The 19,414-nt window shown below is 37.5% G+C and overlaps 1 protein-coding gene across 2 annotated transcripts in view; it reads left to right on the plus strand.

Annotated features, from left to right (window-relative positions):
* Positions 1-18,425, plus strand: part of LOC149815980 (protein DETOXIFICATION 42-like) — a 39,116-nt gene extending 20,691 nt beyond the window's left edge. Inside the window, exons 6-13 of one of the 2 annotated variants that reach the window (XM_089988869.1) lie at positions 10,523-10,619; positions 10,710-10,810; positions 11,952-12,115; positions 12,763-12,834; positions 15,663-15,779; positions 16,256-16,351; positions 16,849-16,970; positions 18,053-18,425. In XM_089988869.1, coding sequence (XP_089844995.1) covers positions 10,523-10,619; positions 10,710-10,810; positions 11,952-12,115; positions 12,763-12,834; positions 15,663-15,779; positions 16,256-16,351; positions 16,849-16,970; positions 18,053-18,095 — 812 coding nt within the window. In that variant the 3' untranslated portion in view covers positions 18,096-18,425. The remainder of the gene's footprint in view (positions 1-10,522; positions 10,620-10,709; positions 10,811-11,951; positions 12,116-12,762; positions 12,835-15,662; positions 15,780-16,255; positions 16,352-16,848; positions 16,971-18,052) is intronic. The other variant, XM_089988870.1, reaches the window with a different exon arrangement.
* Positions 18,426-19,414: the final 989 nt, after the last annotated feature.

Here is a 19,414-nt window from a genome sequence, read left to right on the forward strand (position 1 = left end):
CTAGTTTATAATTGACAGTTCACAGCTTCATATCCAGAGGATTTTGTAAGATAAAGCAAATGGTTATGTGCTTTTACACACACACACAATTGGTACTAATGAAGGTATAGAATTATTGAGTTGGAAATTACAGGTTCAAGCTGTATCGACTCAATCTGACCACATGGATGTTTTCAGCATGGTTTGTTTTGTAAAGATCAAAACCTTGGTTCTTTTAATGTGAAAATATGAGTTTTTTTTTTAGTCATGAAATTTTGGTACATTGTGGACCATTGATTTTTGCAGTTCACATCCATGGGGTCTGATGTAACGCCCCAAAAATTCAAACTTGTTAACATTTCAAAATATTTGAAAGAGACTAGAAAATCTTTTATTTTTCAGAGTTTTTGTTTTTAGTAAATCAACTGAAATGATTTTTCGAAAAGAAAAGAGACAAGTCGATAACCTTGGGTGCGTTATTGTAAAAACCTCCATTTCACACTAAATTGAATCCTTGCAAAACATTCAGAAAACCATATGCATTAAAAAGAAATAAGGAATTTATACAAAAATGAGATTTCCTGAGGAAACCCTTATATAAAATGCAAAATTTCAAAATGTATCCTAAACGCGGAACGCCATCAGAAACAGTGGAATCTTAAAACCATCTTGTAATCGTGTCATCGGCCATCTCGTAAACCTAATCATCACCTTTACCCATAAAATGAGTCAGTTTCATGAAAAACTGGTAGGTGCATAAGACAATATAAAACAAAATTAAGCATATGAATTTCATTCTAATATAGTAAATTTTAGTAAGTAATAAGTCATAACTAGCATAAGCATTTGATTCGCACAAGCAAATAAGCTATCTCTAGCATGAGCAATTGATTTTGTAAGCAAATAAGCAGTTAACTAACACAAGATATGAGTAGTTAATTAATACAAGATATGAGTAGTTAATTAACACAAGGTGCACAATCAACAAGTATTGTGAAGAGGATAACTTTGTTTCGATATTAACTGGTCTGCGGGTACGCACAATGCACGAAACATAGAAACAACTGAGATTAATCCAGGAGTTTATTATGCCATGTATTTTCAATACCCTGAATAGCTAGCTGAGTCCGCTCCTAAGGGGACGACCAATGACCGAGAGAGAATTCCCCAAAGGTCACTCATTCATAGGGATGCATCCAACTTTTGCAAAAGTTCATAAGATCTACCACCTAGGATAATTTTCGGTAGTCCCGTCCCCTAACTCCGATGACTGGGGACACCGAGTTATTTGCCCGAGGGGTGGTTGTTAACAACCTATTCATCAGAGTTTTTGTACCATCTCATCCTCTCCCTTGACGAAAACAGCGAGCGAATGGGTGCGTCAGGTTTTATTTAACTGATGACCCATTTTACATGCTATGGTCTTTCAACCCACTCGAGCATCTTGTATGTGAAGGCGAATCATCATCATTTATGTGATTTTCATTTCATCATTGTACCTTTCCATGTTGCAAGGTTACCATAAATCTCTCATCCAGTCATCATAGTAAAAACATACCGTACCTGTCTAAAAGTACGGCTACGATGAGAGGGGTATGAGTTTCTCAAAAGAAACCCTAGCTTAAATGTGTTGTGAAAAAAACGATGCAACAAATATTTAGTTTGTTTTTACATGCTCTGGTCTTTCAGATCAACTCGAGCATCTTGCCTATGAAGGCGAAACATCATTATGTAAATGATTTCCACAATGTGCCATTCGCACGCTTCGAAGTTACACGAACCTCTCATCCTACTCATCGCAGTAGGTACATACGGTACCTATCTAAAAGTGCGGCTACGATGAGAGGGGTATGTGTTTATCAAAAGAAAACCCAACACAAAGTTTCACAAAGACATGATGTAAGTAATTCATTTTGACATGTTTAGTCTTTTGAAACAGAAATACAATTGGCATGATTTTAGGATCGTTATGGATCTGAAATACTTCTCTCAAGTGCACCGACTTGGGGAGAACTAGTTGCTATTTTGCAACTCACAGAATTTTCAAGCTTTGCTTTGCAAGACTGCGTAATCGAGAAGCCGAAATCCGTGCAAGGAATCTTCTTCTCGAGGCTGTAGCGACCATATACAAATTCATGTCTTTTCGAAAAGAGCAAAAATGGTACACGCTCTTGCACGCTTTGCGAGGCTTGCATTTAAGGAGTCACAAATATCGAAAATGCAAATTTGCACGCTAAACACAGCGGCAAGGAAAAGACAAAGAGCATTAATACGAAAGCAACAACTTGTGCACTAAAGCGTGATGGCAAAGCAAATACAGAAATAGTAAATGAAAAAGTAAGCATGTGCACTGAAACGCGACGGCAAAGTAAAGACAGGAACAGTAAAGACAGAAAGCAGTAAAGACAAAAAGTAAGTGCTAAAGCAAAAGCCTGTGCACGAAAAGCATGGCGACAACAGAAAGAAGTAAAGAAAGAAAGTAAATGCAAAAGCAAAAGCCTGTACACAAAAAGCACGGCGGCAACAGAAAGCAGTAAAGACAGGAATCAAAAGGACAAGGATCGCGAAACTGCATTCTTGAGTTAAAGGCATACGTATATAGATATATGTATACATATATATGTATGTCTTTGTCCTTTTTTCCCATTTTAGTTTTAGTTGCTTAATTTTAGTTCATCTATTGTCCTTTGCGCAACTTTTTCCTACCTTGGGGAGTCGCGGCGTTGCGCACGTCTTCGAGTGTAAGCGATGAATGTCTCGGGCCGCGGGGCATGAGCAGGATCTGTCGTGTGAGCTACGAAAGGTAAAAGGTGAGCATCATGCTTAAAATTTAAAAGAAAAGGGGGTTAAGACCCCAAATAGGTAGGGTTGCGTCCTTGCTCGCTACACAACGAATGGAAGGAGGAAGGGGCAGGGAGCGCAGCCCCTGCCTGCTGTCGAGTCCGAAAAGGAAGCAGGGGTAGGGGAACATGCCCCTGCCTGTTAACCTATTGAGAGGGAAAGAGGGGCAAGGGGGCAGGGGCGCAGCCCCTGCCTGCTGGCTGTCGACCTCCGGCTTGACCGAAAAGGGGAGGGGGGCAGCAGCACCCCTCCTCTGATAAGGGAGGGGCGGCATCCCCTCCCTTGCAGAAGAAATATGAAGGAGGCAGGGGTCGCCGGTGGGAGATGGCGCACGGGGGTTCTGGCGTCGGCTGCTGGAACACGACGAGCGGGAGAGAGAAGAGGCGTCAGGGGCTGCCGGCGTCGGGTGGTCAGGAAACGGGAGAGAAAATAGAGGGTCGAGGGACGGGTGTTTCCCACAGGGGGAGCGGTGGCCGAACGGGGGGTGTTGTCGGCATCAGGTGGCCGGAACACGAGCAGGAGAGAGGGAGGGCTCGGGGAAGAAGCAGAGAGCGGGGGAGAGGGGGCAGGGGGGGGTGAGCAACGGAGGTGGGGGGGGGGGGGGGGGGGAAGGGTTTTGCGTAATGCAAAACCCTTTCCCCTGCGTGCCTTAAATAGACACGGGGAAAAGGGGGGCTACCCGGGTACGGGTCGGATCCGACCCGGGTCCAATTTTTTTTGTTTTTTTTTTCACGGGCTTTACATCTGATCTACAAAAAAAACATCTAAAAGATGAAAAGAAGGTGATTTCTACTCCACACTTTTGTACCTTCATTAACACCATATATATAGAGAGAGAGAGAGTAAATCTATAGTGTGCATCGAGATTTTTAGCTTTTTTTTTATTATGATTGTATGGATGTGATCTACATGCTTGGTTTTATAGGAACCATCTCTTGGATCATTCGATTACGACGAGTAAGCAGGTTTTTTCAGGGATAAAAAATTCAACGGCCCAAAATTTTCTTAAAATATTCAAGCCTCAATAGATCGTATTTTTCTTGTTGAGAAAACATGATCCAAGTATCAATTCTTAGAAGATGGACCATGTCGAATATATCCACAGGGCCTGATTTTGCCAAAAAAAACATTGGAAATGCTCTATTCACCTCACATATTTGCAGTTCACATGGTTCAGTTTCTCTATGTATGTGTGTATGTATGTATGTATGTATGCCCCTGTCTCGGTCTTTTTCCAAATTTTCATAGCACACTCTTCATGTAACGCCCCGAAATTTTAACCCAGATTTTTGAGGATTTTTTTTTTTTTTTTTTAAAAGCGGAAACAACAAATGATTACAGGGTTAAGCATTTCAGAACGATACAGGAAAGTAAAAGCAAACCACACCATTTATTCTTATTTCAAAAATAATAGAATCAGAGTTTTCACATCATGAGTCTCAAAATAAAATTTTCCAATCCTAAAGAAAGTAGGACCGCCAGGGAACCAGTAGATCAAGTCTTGGTCAGCGCCTCATCCCGCGTCGCTCATAGAACTACTCTGTGCCTGAAAATAATAAAAATTATAGGAATTAGACTACCACGTCTAAGTAGGAAAACTGTACTCTTAATGCAGGTATGTCATGAATCTAGTATGTGATGTGTGAATCTTTCAGCTTATTAAGAATCACACAAAGTAGAGTATGCATCAGCAGTAACCGACATATATCTAAACAGGCATGCAGATTATACAACAGTTATAATTAAGCAATTTAAACATTTCATGCAACGACAACAATTAAACAAGGCATTAGAACATGTTATGCAACATAATAATTAAACAAGTATTTAAGCAATTAAACATTTTATGCATCACAATGACAGTCATGCAATCATTCGTGTAGCAGTCCCAATACAGATTTGATTATCTCATGTCTACTCATTTCAGGGCGTCATTTAATCACAAATTCAGAACATGCCGGAAGAATATAAACCGGTCTCACTAGTAACTCCACTCGCGGTGATACCTAACATGTACTAATTTATGTTTATCTTGTCTTATCCCGTGGGTACACACGGGCCGAGGCAACCATCACAGAAAAGAACGTTCGGGGGTATGTTATTCAAAGGTGTTTTATTAACCCGAACATTCTAACTGTGACTGAAATCCCAAGGGAGCGATCAGTGACCGAGAGAAACTCCCAAAGGCCAAAACCAAAACAGGATGCATCCCTAACTTCTGCAGAAGAGTAAAGAGCTACCACCTAGGACATATTGGTAGTCTGGGTCCCCCAACTCCGAGGACTGGGGACCAACGAGTCACTTTAGCTCGAAACAATAAACATGTCCCCGGAGCTTTGTACCACCTACCCTCTCCAAGGTAAGCCCAAAACTGAGTGGGTTAATCTTTTCATTTAATTTATTTCCCGAAGTACAGGGCATTTACCCAACTTCCTTCTACTACCACAGCAGTAGAAATCCCAACCTTAGTCAATTCACCAAGGTTATAGAACAGTCCCAATCCTTTGTCATATTGATAGCATAACCCACCCAAATTGCTCCGGTGTCTTTAACTCAGACAACAACAACAACAACAACAACAACAACAACTACGCCTTCATCCCAAAACAATTGGGGTCAGCGATATGAACCAAAAAAGAAATTCATTTTGGGTCTTCCACATGAATCCTTTTCCTCCAATCATTTCTATCCAACGCCATGTCCTCGGTGAGGTTCAAAGCATTCATATCCTTTCCTATCATCTCCATCCAAGTCTTCCTAGGCCTACCCCGACCTCTTTTAACTAATATATTTTCCCATTTCTCCAACCTTCTAACTGGAGCATCATTAGGCCTTCGCCGAATATGTCCAAACCATCGTAAACGATTCTCTCGCATCTTATTTTCAATGGGTGCAACACCTACCTTCTTACGTATCTCTTCGTTCCGAATCTTATCTTTTATTGTATTTCCACACATCCATCTAAGCATCCGCATCTCAGCTACACTCATTTTTTGAATATGATGTCTCTTGGCAGCCCAACATTCCGTACCATATAGTAAAGCGGGTCTAATAGTCGTCCTATAAAACTTTCCCTTTAACCGCAATGGCATTCTACGATCGCACAGCACTCCAGTAGCACTTTTCCATTTCATCCACCCAACCTTTATCCTATGATTTACATCTCCATCAATTTCTCCATACTTTTGAATGATGGATCCCAAATATTTGAAATAATCATTCACCGGTATATCTTGCTCACCAAGCTTCACTACACTCCCATCACTACTCCGTTGCTTACTAAACCGACATTCCATATATTCAGTCTTACTCTTACTCAACTTAAAACCTCTAGCTTCCAATGTCTGTCTCCATAATTCTAACTTAGCATTAACCCCAGCTCTAGACTCATCAATCAAAACAATATCATCAGCAAACAACATACACCACGGTACATTTTCTTGAATTGATCTCGTAAGCTCATCCATCACAAAGAAGTGTCTTTAACTCAGACAAGCAACAATATTTTATTTTTCATTTTCATGTGGATTCACATCATAACTTTGATGGCCTATGCAAGACCCTTAATACACTGGCTGGACATTCGTATGTCCACCACAAACCGACCCATAGATTCGGTTGTCGAAACCTTATTATTATTATTGCTTTATTCTTTAATAGTAAATGGCCGCCACCCCTCCATGTATATAAAAAAAAATGGCATGTATTTGAAAGCTCGACCAACAAGCAAAAGCACAACTGGTGTCTTGAGATTCAGTGACACTACTATATACACTTCTCCCAATACACCCTCATTTGAGCATCCCCCACGATATGCAGTTTTTTTTTTTATTTATTTAATAATTTCAGAAATTATGTAGGGTCTGAACATAGTACCTCAGAAAAATACACAGTTTCACATACATGGGAATATTGACGAATAGGCCTCTAAATGGCCATTCGAACCTTCTAGATGGTGCACACATAATAACATTTGAATATTTTAAGGAATATGAAATTTGACCAACATAATTTATGCAGCAACTAAATATCAATTTATCTTCCCAAGCTACTATGCAGTGAACACCAAAAATTTTCATGCAGCTTATTATGCAACTAATCCTCACATTAAATTTTCCAGTTACTATGCAGCTTATTCTATAACTAAACATCCATATAAATTTACTAGTTACTATGCAGTTTAATATGCAACTAAACATCAATTAAGATTACTATATACTGTGCAACTTAATATGTAACTAAATATCAATGTAAATTTCCAAGTTACTACACAGTTTCATATATAACTAATTATCAGTTTAAATTACTATGCATACGGTTGCTCATTTCTTAGCTTGAATGTGCAAATCTATAACTCTGTGAATAACTATTCAATCTAGAGATATCATTAAAAATATGAATCTTGAGCAGGTTACAATGAAACCTTATTTCAACAACCAGACCTAAAGAAACATTCTAACTATGTGTTTCCCTGTACAACTGGGCAGAATATAGTCATTGCATAAATGGACGAAAATCATAATTTCATGAAAGTAGTCAACCTCAAAGTGTCAGTTTTCGCATTACCACAGCATACTATATTCAATATGTTACTTGTTGACCCTAAGGTGCTACTACAGTTAAGCAAGTAATAACAATTACACTAATTCAAACCAAAATGGGTGTTCCTTCCGGCAAGTCAACATCCAACAGGAAGTTCGTTTTTATGATCAGCGATAAGATGGCTGTTGGAGACCTTAAGACCCAAATTTCAGACTTTAATAAACTGTCATAAACATAGCCGATTCTCTAAACTTTGTTATTTTTATCAAAAATCAGCACATGAAACAGGGATGGAAATAGACTCTAATGACCAACATAAACAGATCGTACTCCCTGATTATGAGTCTTTATACATCCAAAAACAATCGGACTTTCTTTAACATAAGATTGAGCTAGAAAACTCCTAATCCGAGTTTATTCCATGCTAATATTGCAAAACCCCCAAATCTGAAGTGATTTCCCGCAGTCATCGGAAAAAACCCCAAATGCAAACCCCACTTCATGCGATAATAAGCTTTCTTTCTTAACTGACCCACATACCCGGATGCACTCAACACCAAACAATAAAAGTACTGAACTCCTACCATTATTCGGTGAGGGTGTTGCGGCATCCACGAGAGGGGTCGGTCGGCCTGGGCAGCACCACCACCTGCGAGGTCGGCTCTTCATGGCAAGGCCTCGAGCTGCGGCCTGGGATTGGAGGGAGCTTCGAGGTTTAGAAAAGTAGAAAAGAGTGAGAGAGAGAATGGGACAGCGAGAGAGAGAGAGAAGGAAGGGTTCGGGGTCCCTCCTTTGTAGGTGGGTGGCCTCCCGAAAAGGAAGGGAGGTATACCCTCCCGGCGGCTGCGGGGTGTTTTCCCCCAACTCCCCATCCCTTTGCGTGTTAGGGTTCAGCTGAACCCTAACACCCGATATATCGGGGGAGGGGTTCTCCCCCCTCTCAGGTTATGTTTATCGGGCGGCCCTCCTATCGCCCCCCCCCCCCCCCCTCTTTATTCCTCCCTGTAATAAAAGTTTATTACAGGGAGTGGGTCGGGTCCGGGTCCGACCCCCGACCCGCGAGGCTGGACCCAATTTGATTTGGGTCCGGGTCGCATGAACATTAGTGGACCTAGGGGTTGGATCCACTTGGGTCCGAACCGTGGATTTGAAAAATCTAATTTCTTAAATATTTATTTATATAATATTACTAAAATACACTAATATACGCAATTTTCTTTTGGATCCAATAATGGATCCTAGGCCCAAATCCACATAATTCTTAAGTTTTTTTGTAAAATTTGTGGTTCTTACAGTATTTTTCAGGAATTAAAAAAGCAATAAAGGAGGATTCCAAGAAAAGTGATTCCAAACCTTTCACATCTGGCAGCATGTTTTCATATAGTGTGGTGGTTCAGAAATTAATTTCTTAGCTCATACATGACAGTAAACTGAAGTTCTTGTTAGCGATTATTTAATTTTATATAATTAAGGAAATTTGAATATATGAACATTGAACAAGCAAGCAATGTTGAAATGTCATCTTTTCATTTATGGAGAAATTGTAAACACAAGAATGAAGACTTAGCATGACAATGGTGATTCAATCAAAACTAATATCAAACACTAATTTGTCAAAGAAATAAATTAACCTGCTCATGCTTAACTTTGACTTTTATCTGGACTCCAATGGCATCACAAGCAGTTTCTTTTCTTTTCGTTGGAGGAAAAATTAACTTCCATTAAAATAGGTTACAAGCATAGTGACAAAAGTTGTAAACGACAAAATATCAACAGCCAAAAACTCGCAAGAAATAGAATTTTTTTGAAAAACAAACATTTTTATTGGCAAAATATCGACAGTAAATATAAATTAAAGAAATAAAAATAAAATTTATGAAGAAATACAGAAAGAATATTTGTAAATAAAAAAGACATGATTTTGTACGATAAATAGCCTATAAAAACATAAATATTGTGTTTAAAACATGATATTTATGTTTCTATGAAAAAATTGACGATATTTTGAAAATATCACGCGAAATTAAAGTTTAAAACTTTCAGGTAATTTCTTGCGACATTTTTGTGTTTGTTTCATAAATCTCATGATATTTGTCACTGGTGACAAGATGTCACCCAACAGAACATCAAGACATTTTACAATTAGAACAAAATATAATATCAAAGGAACAGACAGTTGTCAGTTATATGCCCTATTTAGTCTGACAGGTCTGCGATATATCAGTCCCTTGCCATTTATTTCTAGCACACTGGAAAATCTGGGACCAAATCCTCCCATGGATGATCCTCAAATCCTCCTCCTCTCCCTTGAATACCCTTTTTCTTCTCTTACACCTAATCATCCACCAATCTAGAAAGGTCTACCATCTTCAAACCTGTTTCCCTTTTTTACCTTCACTCTTGGCCCATGGTGGTAACAAATAACAAAATATATCTGGAACAACTAATATCCCAGCTGTGGAATGGCCAATAGAGCCAAGCCTGATGAAGAAGGTAGGTAAAGGCACTGCACCCCCAGAAAAGGTGCCAGGATTCAGAAATCATGTGTCATAAGTTGGAACTCTACTGTAGATAGCATCCAAACAAAAGTGATTGCTCTCAGATTACCTGGGTCCCCGAATGGTCTTTTCAAGCAAGGGCATAGTAAGCAGTTACACTATTCCTAGGTAAGATAACCTCCTCATGTTCTTATGCAGATATACTTATTTTCTATATTTCATAAGTTGGAAAGCTTTAATACGCAAACACATATCAATGTCATTGTTATCCTTCTTAGCCTTAAAGTTTCTTCAGAAATTTTCTTTGATGATAGATTCAAAATACAAGGATTTTGGTTTATTCTGCCCTTAATCATGTAATGTGCAAACGCTTTGAGGCCATTCAGTACTGAACCATGGATTCTAGATTCTCAGTTTTTTTTTGTGTGTGTTATTCTGCTTGCCATATCAATTATTTTCTTTCTTGGACTTTCCTATGACATGAAGTGGCCTATTGAATTGTGAACTATTGCATGTGCATGGATGCATTTGCTTTTGTGTTACGATTTTTATCCTTTTGCTATAAAGCTTGTCGAATATTTCCCAAATGGTTCCATTTTTTTTTTCATCCCTTCTCGTGTTTGGTTGTACTTCTTTCTTGCTAACCAGGTTTCTTTTTTTAGTGGCTGGAGACTTGACAAATATCATTTTAGATCCAATTCTTATGTTCATATTCAGGCTAGGTGTTACTGGTGCAGCAATTGCTCATGTTATTTCTCAGTAAGTATTGCACAATGATTTACTGTTGACCTATTGCTATTTATATTAATCAAATTCTTTATGACTTATGTGAGTGCATTTGTACAACAGGTATTTGATTGTCTTTATATTGTTGTGGAAATTAAGTGCTCAAGTTGAACTCTTGCCAGCTAGCATCAAAGAACTACGATTTGATCGATTTCTGAAAAGTGGTGAGAGCATGACTGCATTGGTTTGACTTGTCTTCATTTTTCAATAGGGACAAGTAAAATTTTCCTTTTCGAACATCCTTTCTTAAGCTGGTGCGAAATTTTGAATAAGCTTGTAGCAATTGTCGAAGAATTGCTATTCAATGACTTTGCTGAGTACTCACAAAATAATTTTCTTTTTACTGAAAAAATTCATATATGTGCTGCATTAGGTTTTGAACCATAACACAGGCACATAATGCAAGGCCTCTTTTTCTGGTTGAGCCCAGAGTTACCGGAAGCTTCTTAGATAGGCAAGAAGCCCACTTCCCGGAAACTCGCTTCGGAAGTGCGATACTCCTCGTTTCCAAAACTTGATGAGAATCTCGATTCTCTCACGCTTCTCCTATGTTTTCCACACGCTTCATCTATTCTTTTTATATGTTTTCTCACTCTACTTTTCATGTTTTTAATGTGTTTCCTCTCACATTTCACACCCACTTTCATGTGCTTTCTCTAAATTGGCAGTCATCTTTTTTAGATTTTGTTAAAAATTTAATTCTTACACTAAAAAATCATAAAATTTAAGAATAGTCACTTTTATTTAGTTTTTATTTGCATTCTATTTTGATTCTCATTCAATTCTTATATTGCTTTTTTTTAATTTCTCGTTTCCCGCTTCCTATACATTTTCAAATGCATCGCTTCTCGCTTTTGCTTCCCATATCGTTTCCCGCTTCCGCTTCTTAGTCTGGCAACCTTGGTTGAGCCTATGGCTACAATGTAAATCATATGTATTTATATGTTGTTCACCTATTAAATATGTAATCAGTTAACATTTTGTAATTGTTTGACCAAAGTCTTTAAATAGCATTTGCAAGATGTGGCTATTGTTGTGGACACGATGGAAAAGGTTAGCACATGCAACCTTCCCCAAAAAACACACACAAATACACCACCCAATGTATGTGTATGTGTGTGTGTGTGCATGCATAATCTTCTTGTGTTTTGTTGACATGTATCTTGCTGGGGAAATTGCACTGCACTCTTCTAGTTTGTTTTTGTTATCTTTACTTTTTGGACATTATAAGTATCTAAGGCGTCATTCATCTAGACTTAGTTTGACAAATTTCCCCTAATCTTCTTTGTGGTATGCCATTGATAGGTTTTCTGCTACTTGCCAGAGTAATAGCTGTAACATTTTGTGTAACATTATCTGCCTCCTTAGCTGCACGTCAAGGATCAATTCCAATGGCAGCATTTCAGATCTGCTTGCAGATATGGTTAGCAACTTCACTTCTTGCTGATGGTTTAGCTGTTGCTGGGCAGGTAAGCTTTTTTGCATTTGTTGAATTACATAAGCACTGCATCTCTTATAGCCAAAAAAAGGCTTTTTTCTTACAGACATTGTGTCAAATGACATATACACATGCACACACATGTATGGGAGGCATGCACCCAACTTGGCCCACCCAATCAATGATCAGATTATCAAAAGAAACTTATAGATACGGTCTACTGTTTTTTTTTCACTAAAAAACAAGTTTTGTATGTCGTGACTGCAATGTGTAAAAGGGTGTTTTCAAGGGCTACGAAAATCAGTGGACCACAATACCAAAATTTGACTGCCCAAAAGGTTATCATTTTACTTCAAAAAACACAATCTAAAGTATGACCTCTAGCAAATAAACGGTGCTACATATCTATGGAGTCATCTTGAGTGAGGAAGAGGTTTTCGACTTAAGTGCCCATGGGGGCAAGGTTTAGGCTATGAGTTGTAGTCATTCTATTAAACAAAATCAGGAGAATTCATTCATTCTTGTCTCCTGTGTGGGGTCTTTAATGGACTCTTCTGTACATTTGTGAAGAAAGAATTGCTAGCACATGGTATCCCCATAATTTAAATGTTAGTCGCTTAGTTGCTATGACTTCTTTTCCATGCTGAAACTACTATTTTGCTTTCGTTTCCATGTCAGGCAATACTTGCAGGTGCATTTGCCAAAGGAGAACATGATAAGGCAAGAACAGCTGCATCCAGGGTTTTACAGGTAAATTTGAATTCAGATATGTCATCATGTTTATTATATACTTTTTTGGATAATCATGATCAATCAAATAGCAGCAAAGCCTTATGCCTTAAGCCATGACACTTTGTTCAATCGACAATAAAAGTTCTTCTATTTTGCCTGGACATTCTATCAGCCAGCCATGTCAGTTCTGCAACCCTCATCCTTGGAAAATTCTGCAACTCTAGTTTTTAGCTCAGAGTATCCAGCACTTCTGAAAAAATCCAGACTTCCATACATCTATAGACCACTCATTTGCACTTCAACTTTAGGAACGGCTTCTTGGTTATCTGGATTGAAACATTTTTGTTAGTTAATTTTGTTAATTTTATTTGAAGTATGAACATTTTTGTAAATTGATTTTAGAATCACACAGCAACTTTCTTATATGAACATTTAAATAAAGAACTAAGGAATCAAATACTACTATTATGAATTTTAGTCTCTCATACATTACATGACTCTTTTTATTTCAAAGTTCAGTGTTGTGTATGTGTGCGTGCATGCATGTCTGTGTGTGTATTGCCTAAGTCTTTGATGCTCATAGTCCCACACTGATTATATATATATATATATATAGAGAGAGAGAGAGAGAGTTGGGATGGTCCACCCCTTGTCCTCCCATTCAAAATCTCTGTTACATATGTTTTTTGGCAAGTCTGATCATATGAATTGACTCTTTGAATCAAACTTTTTTTATGTGTACATAGGATTTTACAAGGTTTCAAAAATCAATGGTTCTGAAATTTCTAAAATTTTCTATGTTATAAAATCTTACCTACACATAAAAAAAAGTTTGATCCAAGAGTCTATTCATATGTTTTCAATCATGGAGATCACATCCATATGGTCATATTTGCCAAAAAAAAAATTAACATACAGATTTTGAAGGGGAGAACTAGAGTGTGAACTAGGCATTTTTTATACTTGTTTTGCAATTCCTATCCTGTACATGTGTTCAGCATGGTCCATTTGCTTGGAAACAACTGTTGGATCATGCTTTTTCGAGAAACAAAATATAATTTTTGAATGCTTCAATATTTACGAAAATTCTGAGCCATTGATTTTCATGCCTTAGAAATACTGCTTAAGCATTGCGATTGGATAATTCAAGAACCAGTCCCTTTAAAACCAATCATGTAGATCACATCCATATGGTCAGATTTAAGGAAAAAAAATCCCATGAAAATCTTTGTTCATACTTTAGTTCTCATATATATATATATATATATATAATATGATAACTGGAAATATGAAAACTAATGTGTGAAGCGTGCTTTTCATGGATTTTTTCTTTACTCTTGAATATAACCGTACAGATGTGATCTACATGCTTGGTTTTATAAGAACTCGCTCTTGAATCATCCTATTTCGATGCATAAACAAGATTTTTTTAAGGCTTTGAAATCAATGACTCATAATCTTCATAAATATACAAGCATTCAAAAATCACATTTTTTTCATCGAAGATACACAATCCAATGGTTGATTCCTAACAAATTCACCATGCCAAGCACATCCACATGGTTGGATTTGCAAAAAAAGTGTTGTAAATGCCCATATTTCTTGTTCTCATATTTTAGTTATCATATTCTAGTGACTATATATATATATATATATGTGTGTGTGTGTGTGTGTGTGTGTGTGTGTGTGTGTGTGTGTGTGTGTGTGTGTAGAGTAGAGTGTAGGTGCTTAATGGGTTTTTCTTCTCTTCCGGTGTTTTTTTTGCAGTTCTGACCCCATAAATGTGTTGGGCATGATCTATGTCACAGGGACTCGGCCAACTAGGTGCCGCGCCCGCGTCGATGCGACTCGACGTGGGTGCGCGTGCGGGTGCGGCACCCAGTGCGGTCAACCTGACCCTGGGTGTGGTCAACGCACCCAGGGTCATTTATGTCCAACTTTTGGACTTTATATATATAATTTTTTAGATTTTTGCCGCACCCTCGCACCCAAGTTTTTTTAAAGTGCCGCACCCCTGCACCCGCACCCATGTGACATAGGGCATGATCGATTTATGAGGAATCCACACCTAGATCATGTGTTTTCGATGAAAAAAATGATATTTGGAGCCTAAAAATTTTACAAAGATTTTGGACCATTGATTTTTAGATCCTTATAAAAAACCACCGGTGTGGGAATCCAACACTTCAAGAGTTGATCCCTATAAAATCAAGTACATAGATCACATCTGTATGGTCAGAATTTAAAAATAAAACAAAAAAACCTGAAAAACACATTAAGCATGTATCATTAAGCACCTACGCTCTCTCTCTCTCTCCATATATATATATATATATATATATATATATATATATATATATATATATATATATATATATATATACACACACACAAGAAAGAGGTCACATATTAAGGATATGAATATCAAGAGATCTGGAAAATCATGTGAACTTCAACTCGTTAAATTTTCCTTTTTTAATACTTCTGCATTTGAAGTTTTATAGAAAATAAGAAATCTCAGAAACCAAGAAGATTGAGATGCTGCTATTTGCCAAAAGGTGGAAAAAATTGGAAAATATGATGCCTTGGTTTGTGATATTTGCTTTCTGTGAATGAAAAGAGAATTTACTCCATGTGCTGTCTTCCAACATTTTGTTAATGGTCTTTCTGCTTCTTTCTTGTTTAACTCGATCAATACGAGTTTACATGGCTAGATGTGGGAATTTGCCTAACAAATTCATGGAAGCCTTGAATTTTGAGCTAATTGACAAACTTGAAAGTATTGCACTGGAAACTGCATATGACCATCTCTGGATGCTAATTGCATTCTTGTCATAAAACTGCAGCTTGGTTTCGTACTTGGATTGATTCTATCAGTAGTTCTTGGTGTTGGCATGCAGTTTGCCTCAAGATTGTTCACAAAAGATCCCCATGTTTTGCAGCTTATGCGTATTGGAATCCCGGTATGTGCATACTATAGAATTTGCTTTCTCTTTTATTTGAGAAATGACTGCTTCAAATTGGCTTCATTTTTATATTCTGTTGTGGTCATGATTGCTGCCTTACCACACATGGTTGGTGGGATTTACTATCTGTTCATGGTTTGTCCATGAAGATCATGGTTTCAATTCTCATCCAAGCCAGCCACATACTGAAGCTCACCGACACTTTTTCTGAGATATTAGAATAACTGAACTGTACGAAAACTTTGCTCAATATTTAAGATTTTGTCCACCTCAGAGTACCAGCTCTGCCACTCTGCATGCTCAGATTGGGATCCATGAGTGCCTGGCAGCGTGGTCCTATTCAAGTGGCAGACTGGCTGAACCACATTTAGTTTCCAAACCAAGAACTGTATCATCTTATCTTTTTGTGTTCGCTTTACCATTCAGTTTTCAGTTGAATGTTAGGCTTCACACTAACTGCTTGCAATGATCAGTTTGTTGCTGTCACTCAACCAATTAATTCACTGGCTTTTGTCTTTGATGGAATCAATTTTGGAGCATCTGATTTTGCTTATTCAGCATACTCTATGGTGAGTTATGATGAGCTTTTATTTTTTTGATATCAATAATGCCCAAAAGGGTATTTTAGCACATGAAATGCTCTTGGAGACTTGGACAAATATGTGAATGCTTCGAGGCTTCATATGTTTATCCCAAAATGTTGATATGCACAAATGCAACTTATAATATGGATGTGTTTACTGTGGTACCAGACCACCATAACTTATGGTGGTGCATTCTTGATTTACATAGATTTAACCTCCAAAACCAAAAACTGACCTTGGATCATGGTTAGCATGATCTATTTGCAAGTTTCATTCATCAAAGTTGACTCCAAGATGTGTTGGACCATTTTTAAATAATTTTATTTAATCAATTGTGGCCTTTGATTTTTCACTACTTTGAAACATATTGGCATGGTGGATAGATCATGCACAAATAGATTGCCTCTTAAAATAAATTGTGGGCATTCCCTTGTGTTTGCTGGTTTGAACTATTGCCTCTTAAAATAGTTCTGTTTTTTCAGGTTTCAGTAGCCATTTTAAGCATCTTGTGTTTGCTGATTTTGTCATCTACTCATGGATTCATTGGCATCTGGATTGGGTTGACAATTTACATGACTCTTCGCATGTTCGCTGGATTCTGGAGGTTCATAAATGCATCTCTCTCTCTCTCTCTCTCTCTCTCTCTCTCTCTCTATATATATATATATATATATATATATATATATATATATATAGTAATGATAGGGTGCTCATAGTGCACCTACTCCTTAATAACAGCCATTGGATCTTTTACAATCCAATGGTTGTGATGACCCATTTAGTATGGTTGCTTAAAAATAAACAAACTCAATATCAATATTAAAGGCATTTCATGACTTTTCTAACTTCTGTAAAAAAATTCTTTACTTAGCTATCGTGTCTTTCTCGCTCTCAAAAGGAAACTAGATACAACATGAACATATTTTCTTGTCAAAATATTTTTATTTTTATCACATTTATTGGCAACAAAATTAACTAAAAGTAAAAGCAGAAAACCTTTATCAGCTGGTATATATTGAATAAATAAGAGGAAAAATAATTTCTGCCAATTTTTAAGTATTTATCAGCTGGTAAAATCATTTTTTTATTGCAAAAGAATGCTGATATATATAGGGAAACTGTAATATGTTTACCAGCAAATGGTGTTTGCTGGTTTGAACCAACAAGAGCCGTCCGATCTGAAGAACAGATGGCTCCTGTGTTTCCCCTTCCCTTCTTTCCCCTCCCACCACCTCCACCACTACGCCACCTGCCTCCCCAACAACGGCCCGTTGTGCCTCTGGTGGCCTCCCCGCCTGCCACTGCCAACCGTGCTCCCCACCATCCGCCACCCCTCCTCCGGTGGCCTCCCCGCCTGCAGCCTCCCCCACCACCCGCTGTGCCTCCTCCAGCTCTGCCACCGCCAACCCCGACTCCGACCTCCCCAGCACCCGAGTGGCCTCTGAAGGGAAAAGGGACTGAAGGGGGAAAGGGGAAAGAAGGGAAAGGTTTGATCCCTAGATCGGACGGTTCCTGTTTCATACCAGCAAATATAGTTTGTTGGTAAACATATTCCAGTTTTCCTATATATATAATATATATATATATATATATATATATATATATGTGTGTGTGTGTGTTGCTGCCACACAATGGTTTAATCTTATGGATGCAAATAAACTAAGAAAAATCATGACTTTGGTGTAGGATTGGTACTGCAAAGGGGCCTTGGAGCTTCTTGAGAAGCTGATTGCCCTTCAACATTGTTTGTTTACGGGGTTACAGCATGAGTAGTGATATTGCCATCAGCAATGGACCTAAAAATTAAGTCGACATTGTTGTGGTGCCTCAAGTACCAACACAGGGGTATTTTGGGCATTGGGAGCACAGACGAAGAAAGTTTTTGAGTGGCATGGCTGCTGGTGGATATCGGGACTTCTTCCCCCACAATGTATTAATAAAATGTAAATATGTTTTCGATATAACCTATACGTGCATGAGTAAATGTGCAAATCAGGCTTGTATACTTGAATTAAGCATTTGTTGTAAACTGTCAAATGCCAGCATTTTATCTTGTGCACCTGAGTTCACAATTTGCAAATCACACACACACATATGTATGAGAGAGAGAGAGACTCCTAAGAAAGGAGGGTGAACAATATCAAATTTTCATTTTTTAAAATTTTTACTTTTTTTGGAATCTGAACTTACAGATGTGATTTACATTTGTTTAGCAGAAATTGACTACTGAACAGTAGTTACTGAAAACTCCACTTACATGTGGAGAGCTCGTTTCCTATGAAGCCAGAAACCTAGTGTTTTCTAAACTTGTGAGAAACTTCCAAAAATGTATGGGAAACCTGTTTCACATCACATGAGACTTTGTATAGTAAACTCATTTCCCTGTTTTGATACGCATATTTTCCATACATTTCTTGCAAGCTTCTCTTAAATAAAAAAAATTTTTCAATGAAACTTTGAGATATTTAAAAAACTAAACTTTGTATATATTTTTAATATTAAAAGAATGTAATGTCTTGGATGACATTGATACATTCAAAATTTAATGTAACTACATTATTTTTTCTTATTTATTGATTCTATTGAAATTTTATTTAAATACTTTATTTATGATATCTAATATTTTATTGAAAGTAAGTCGACTATGCACTTGCTTATATAAAATTTAACCAACTTATAATAGTTATAGTTGTAGTCAATGTAATCATATAGTTTATAAAATTATATTTATTAATTCTTATTATTTATCATAATCTTTGTGAAAAAAGTAAAGTTCACGTACATTTATAAGATTTTTCATGCATATTGTCAATATTTGCACTCTATTGAAAAATAAAACTCTGTTGAAAAATATTTCCCCACACACATATATAGAGTAATGCTACGGTGCTCCAGGAGTACCTACTCCCACATACTAAAATATCATGGTTGTAGGTTGTATCTTTTCAATCAAACATTATGGATGTACTCAACATATTTATTTGATAGGAATCATGCTTTGGATCATGTTTTTTGAACATAAAGATAAGATTTTTTTTAGTCATGAAA

This window comes from Nuphar pumila, chromosome 15 (assembly GCF_984573655.1).
Source record: "Nuphar pumila chromosome 15, dmNupPumi1.hap1.1, whole genome shotgun sequence".
Taxonomy (NCBI): Eukaryota; Viridiplantae; Streptophyta; class Magnoliopsida; order Nymphaeales; family Nymphaeaceae; genus Nuphar; species Nuphar pumila.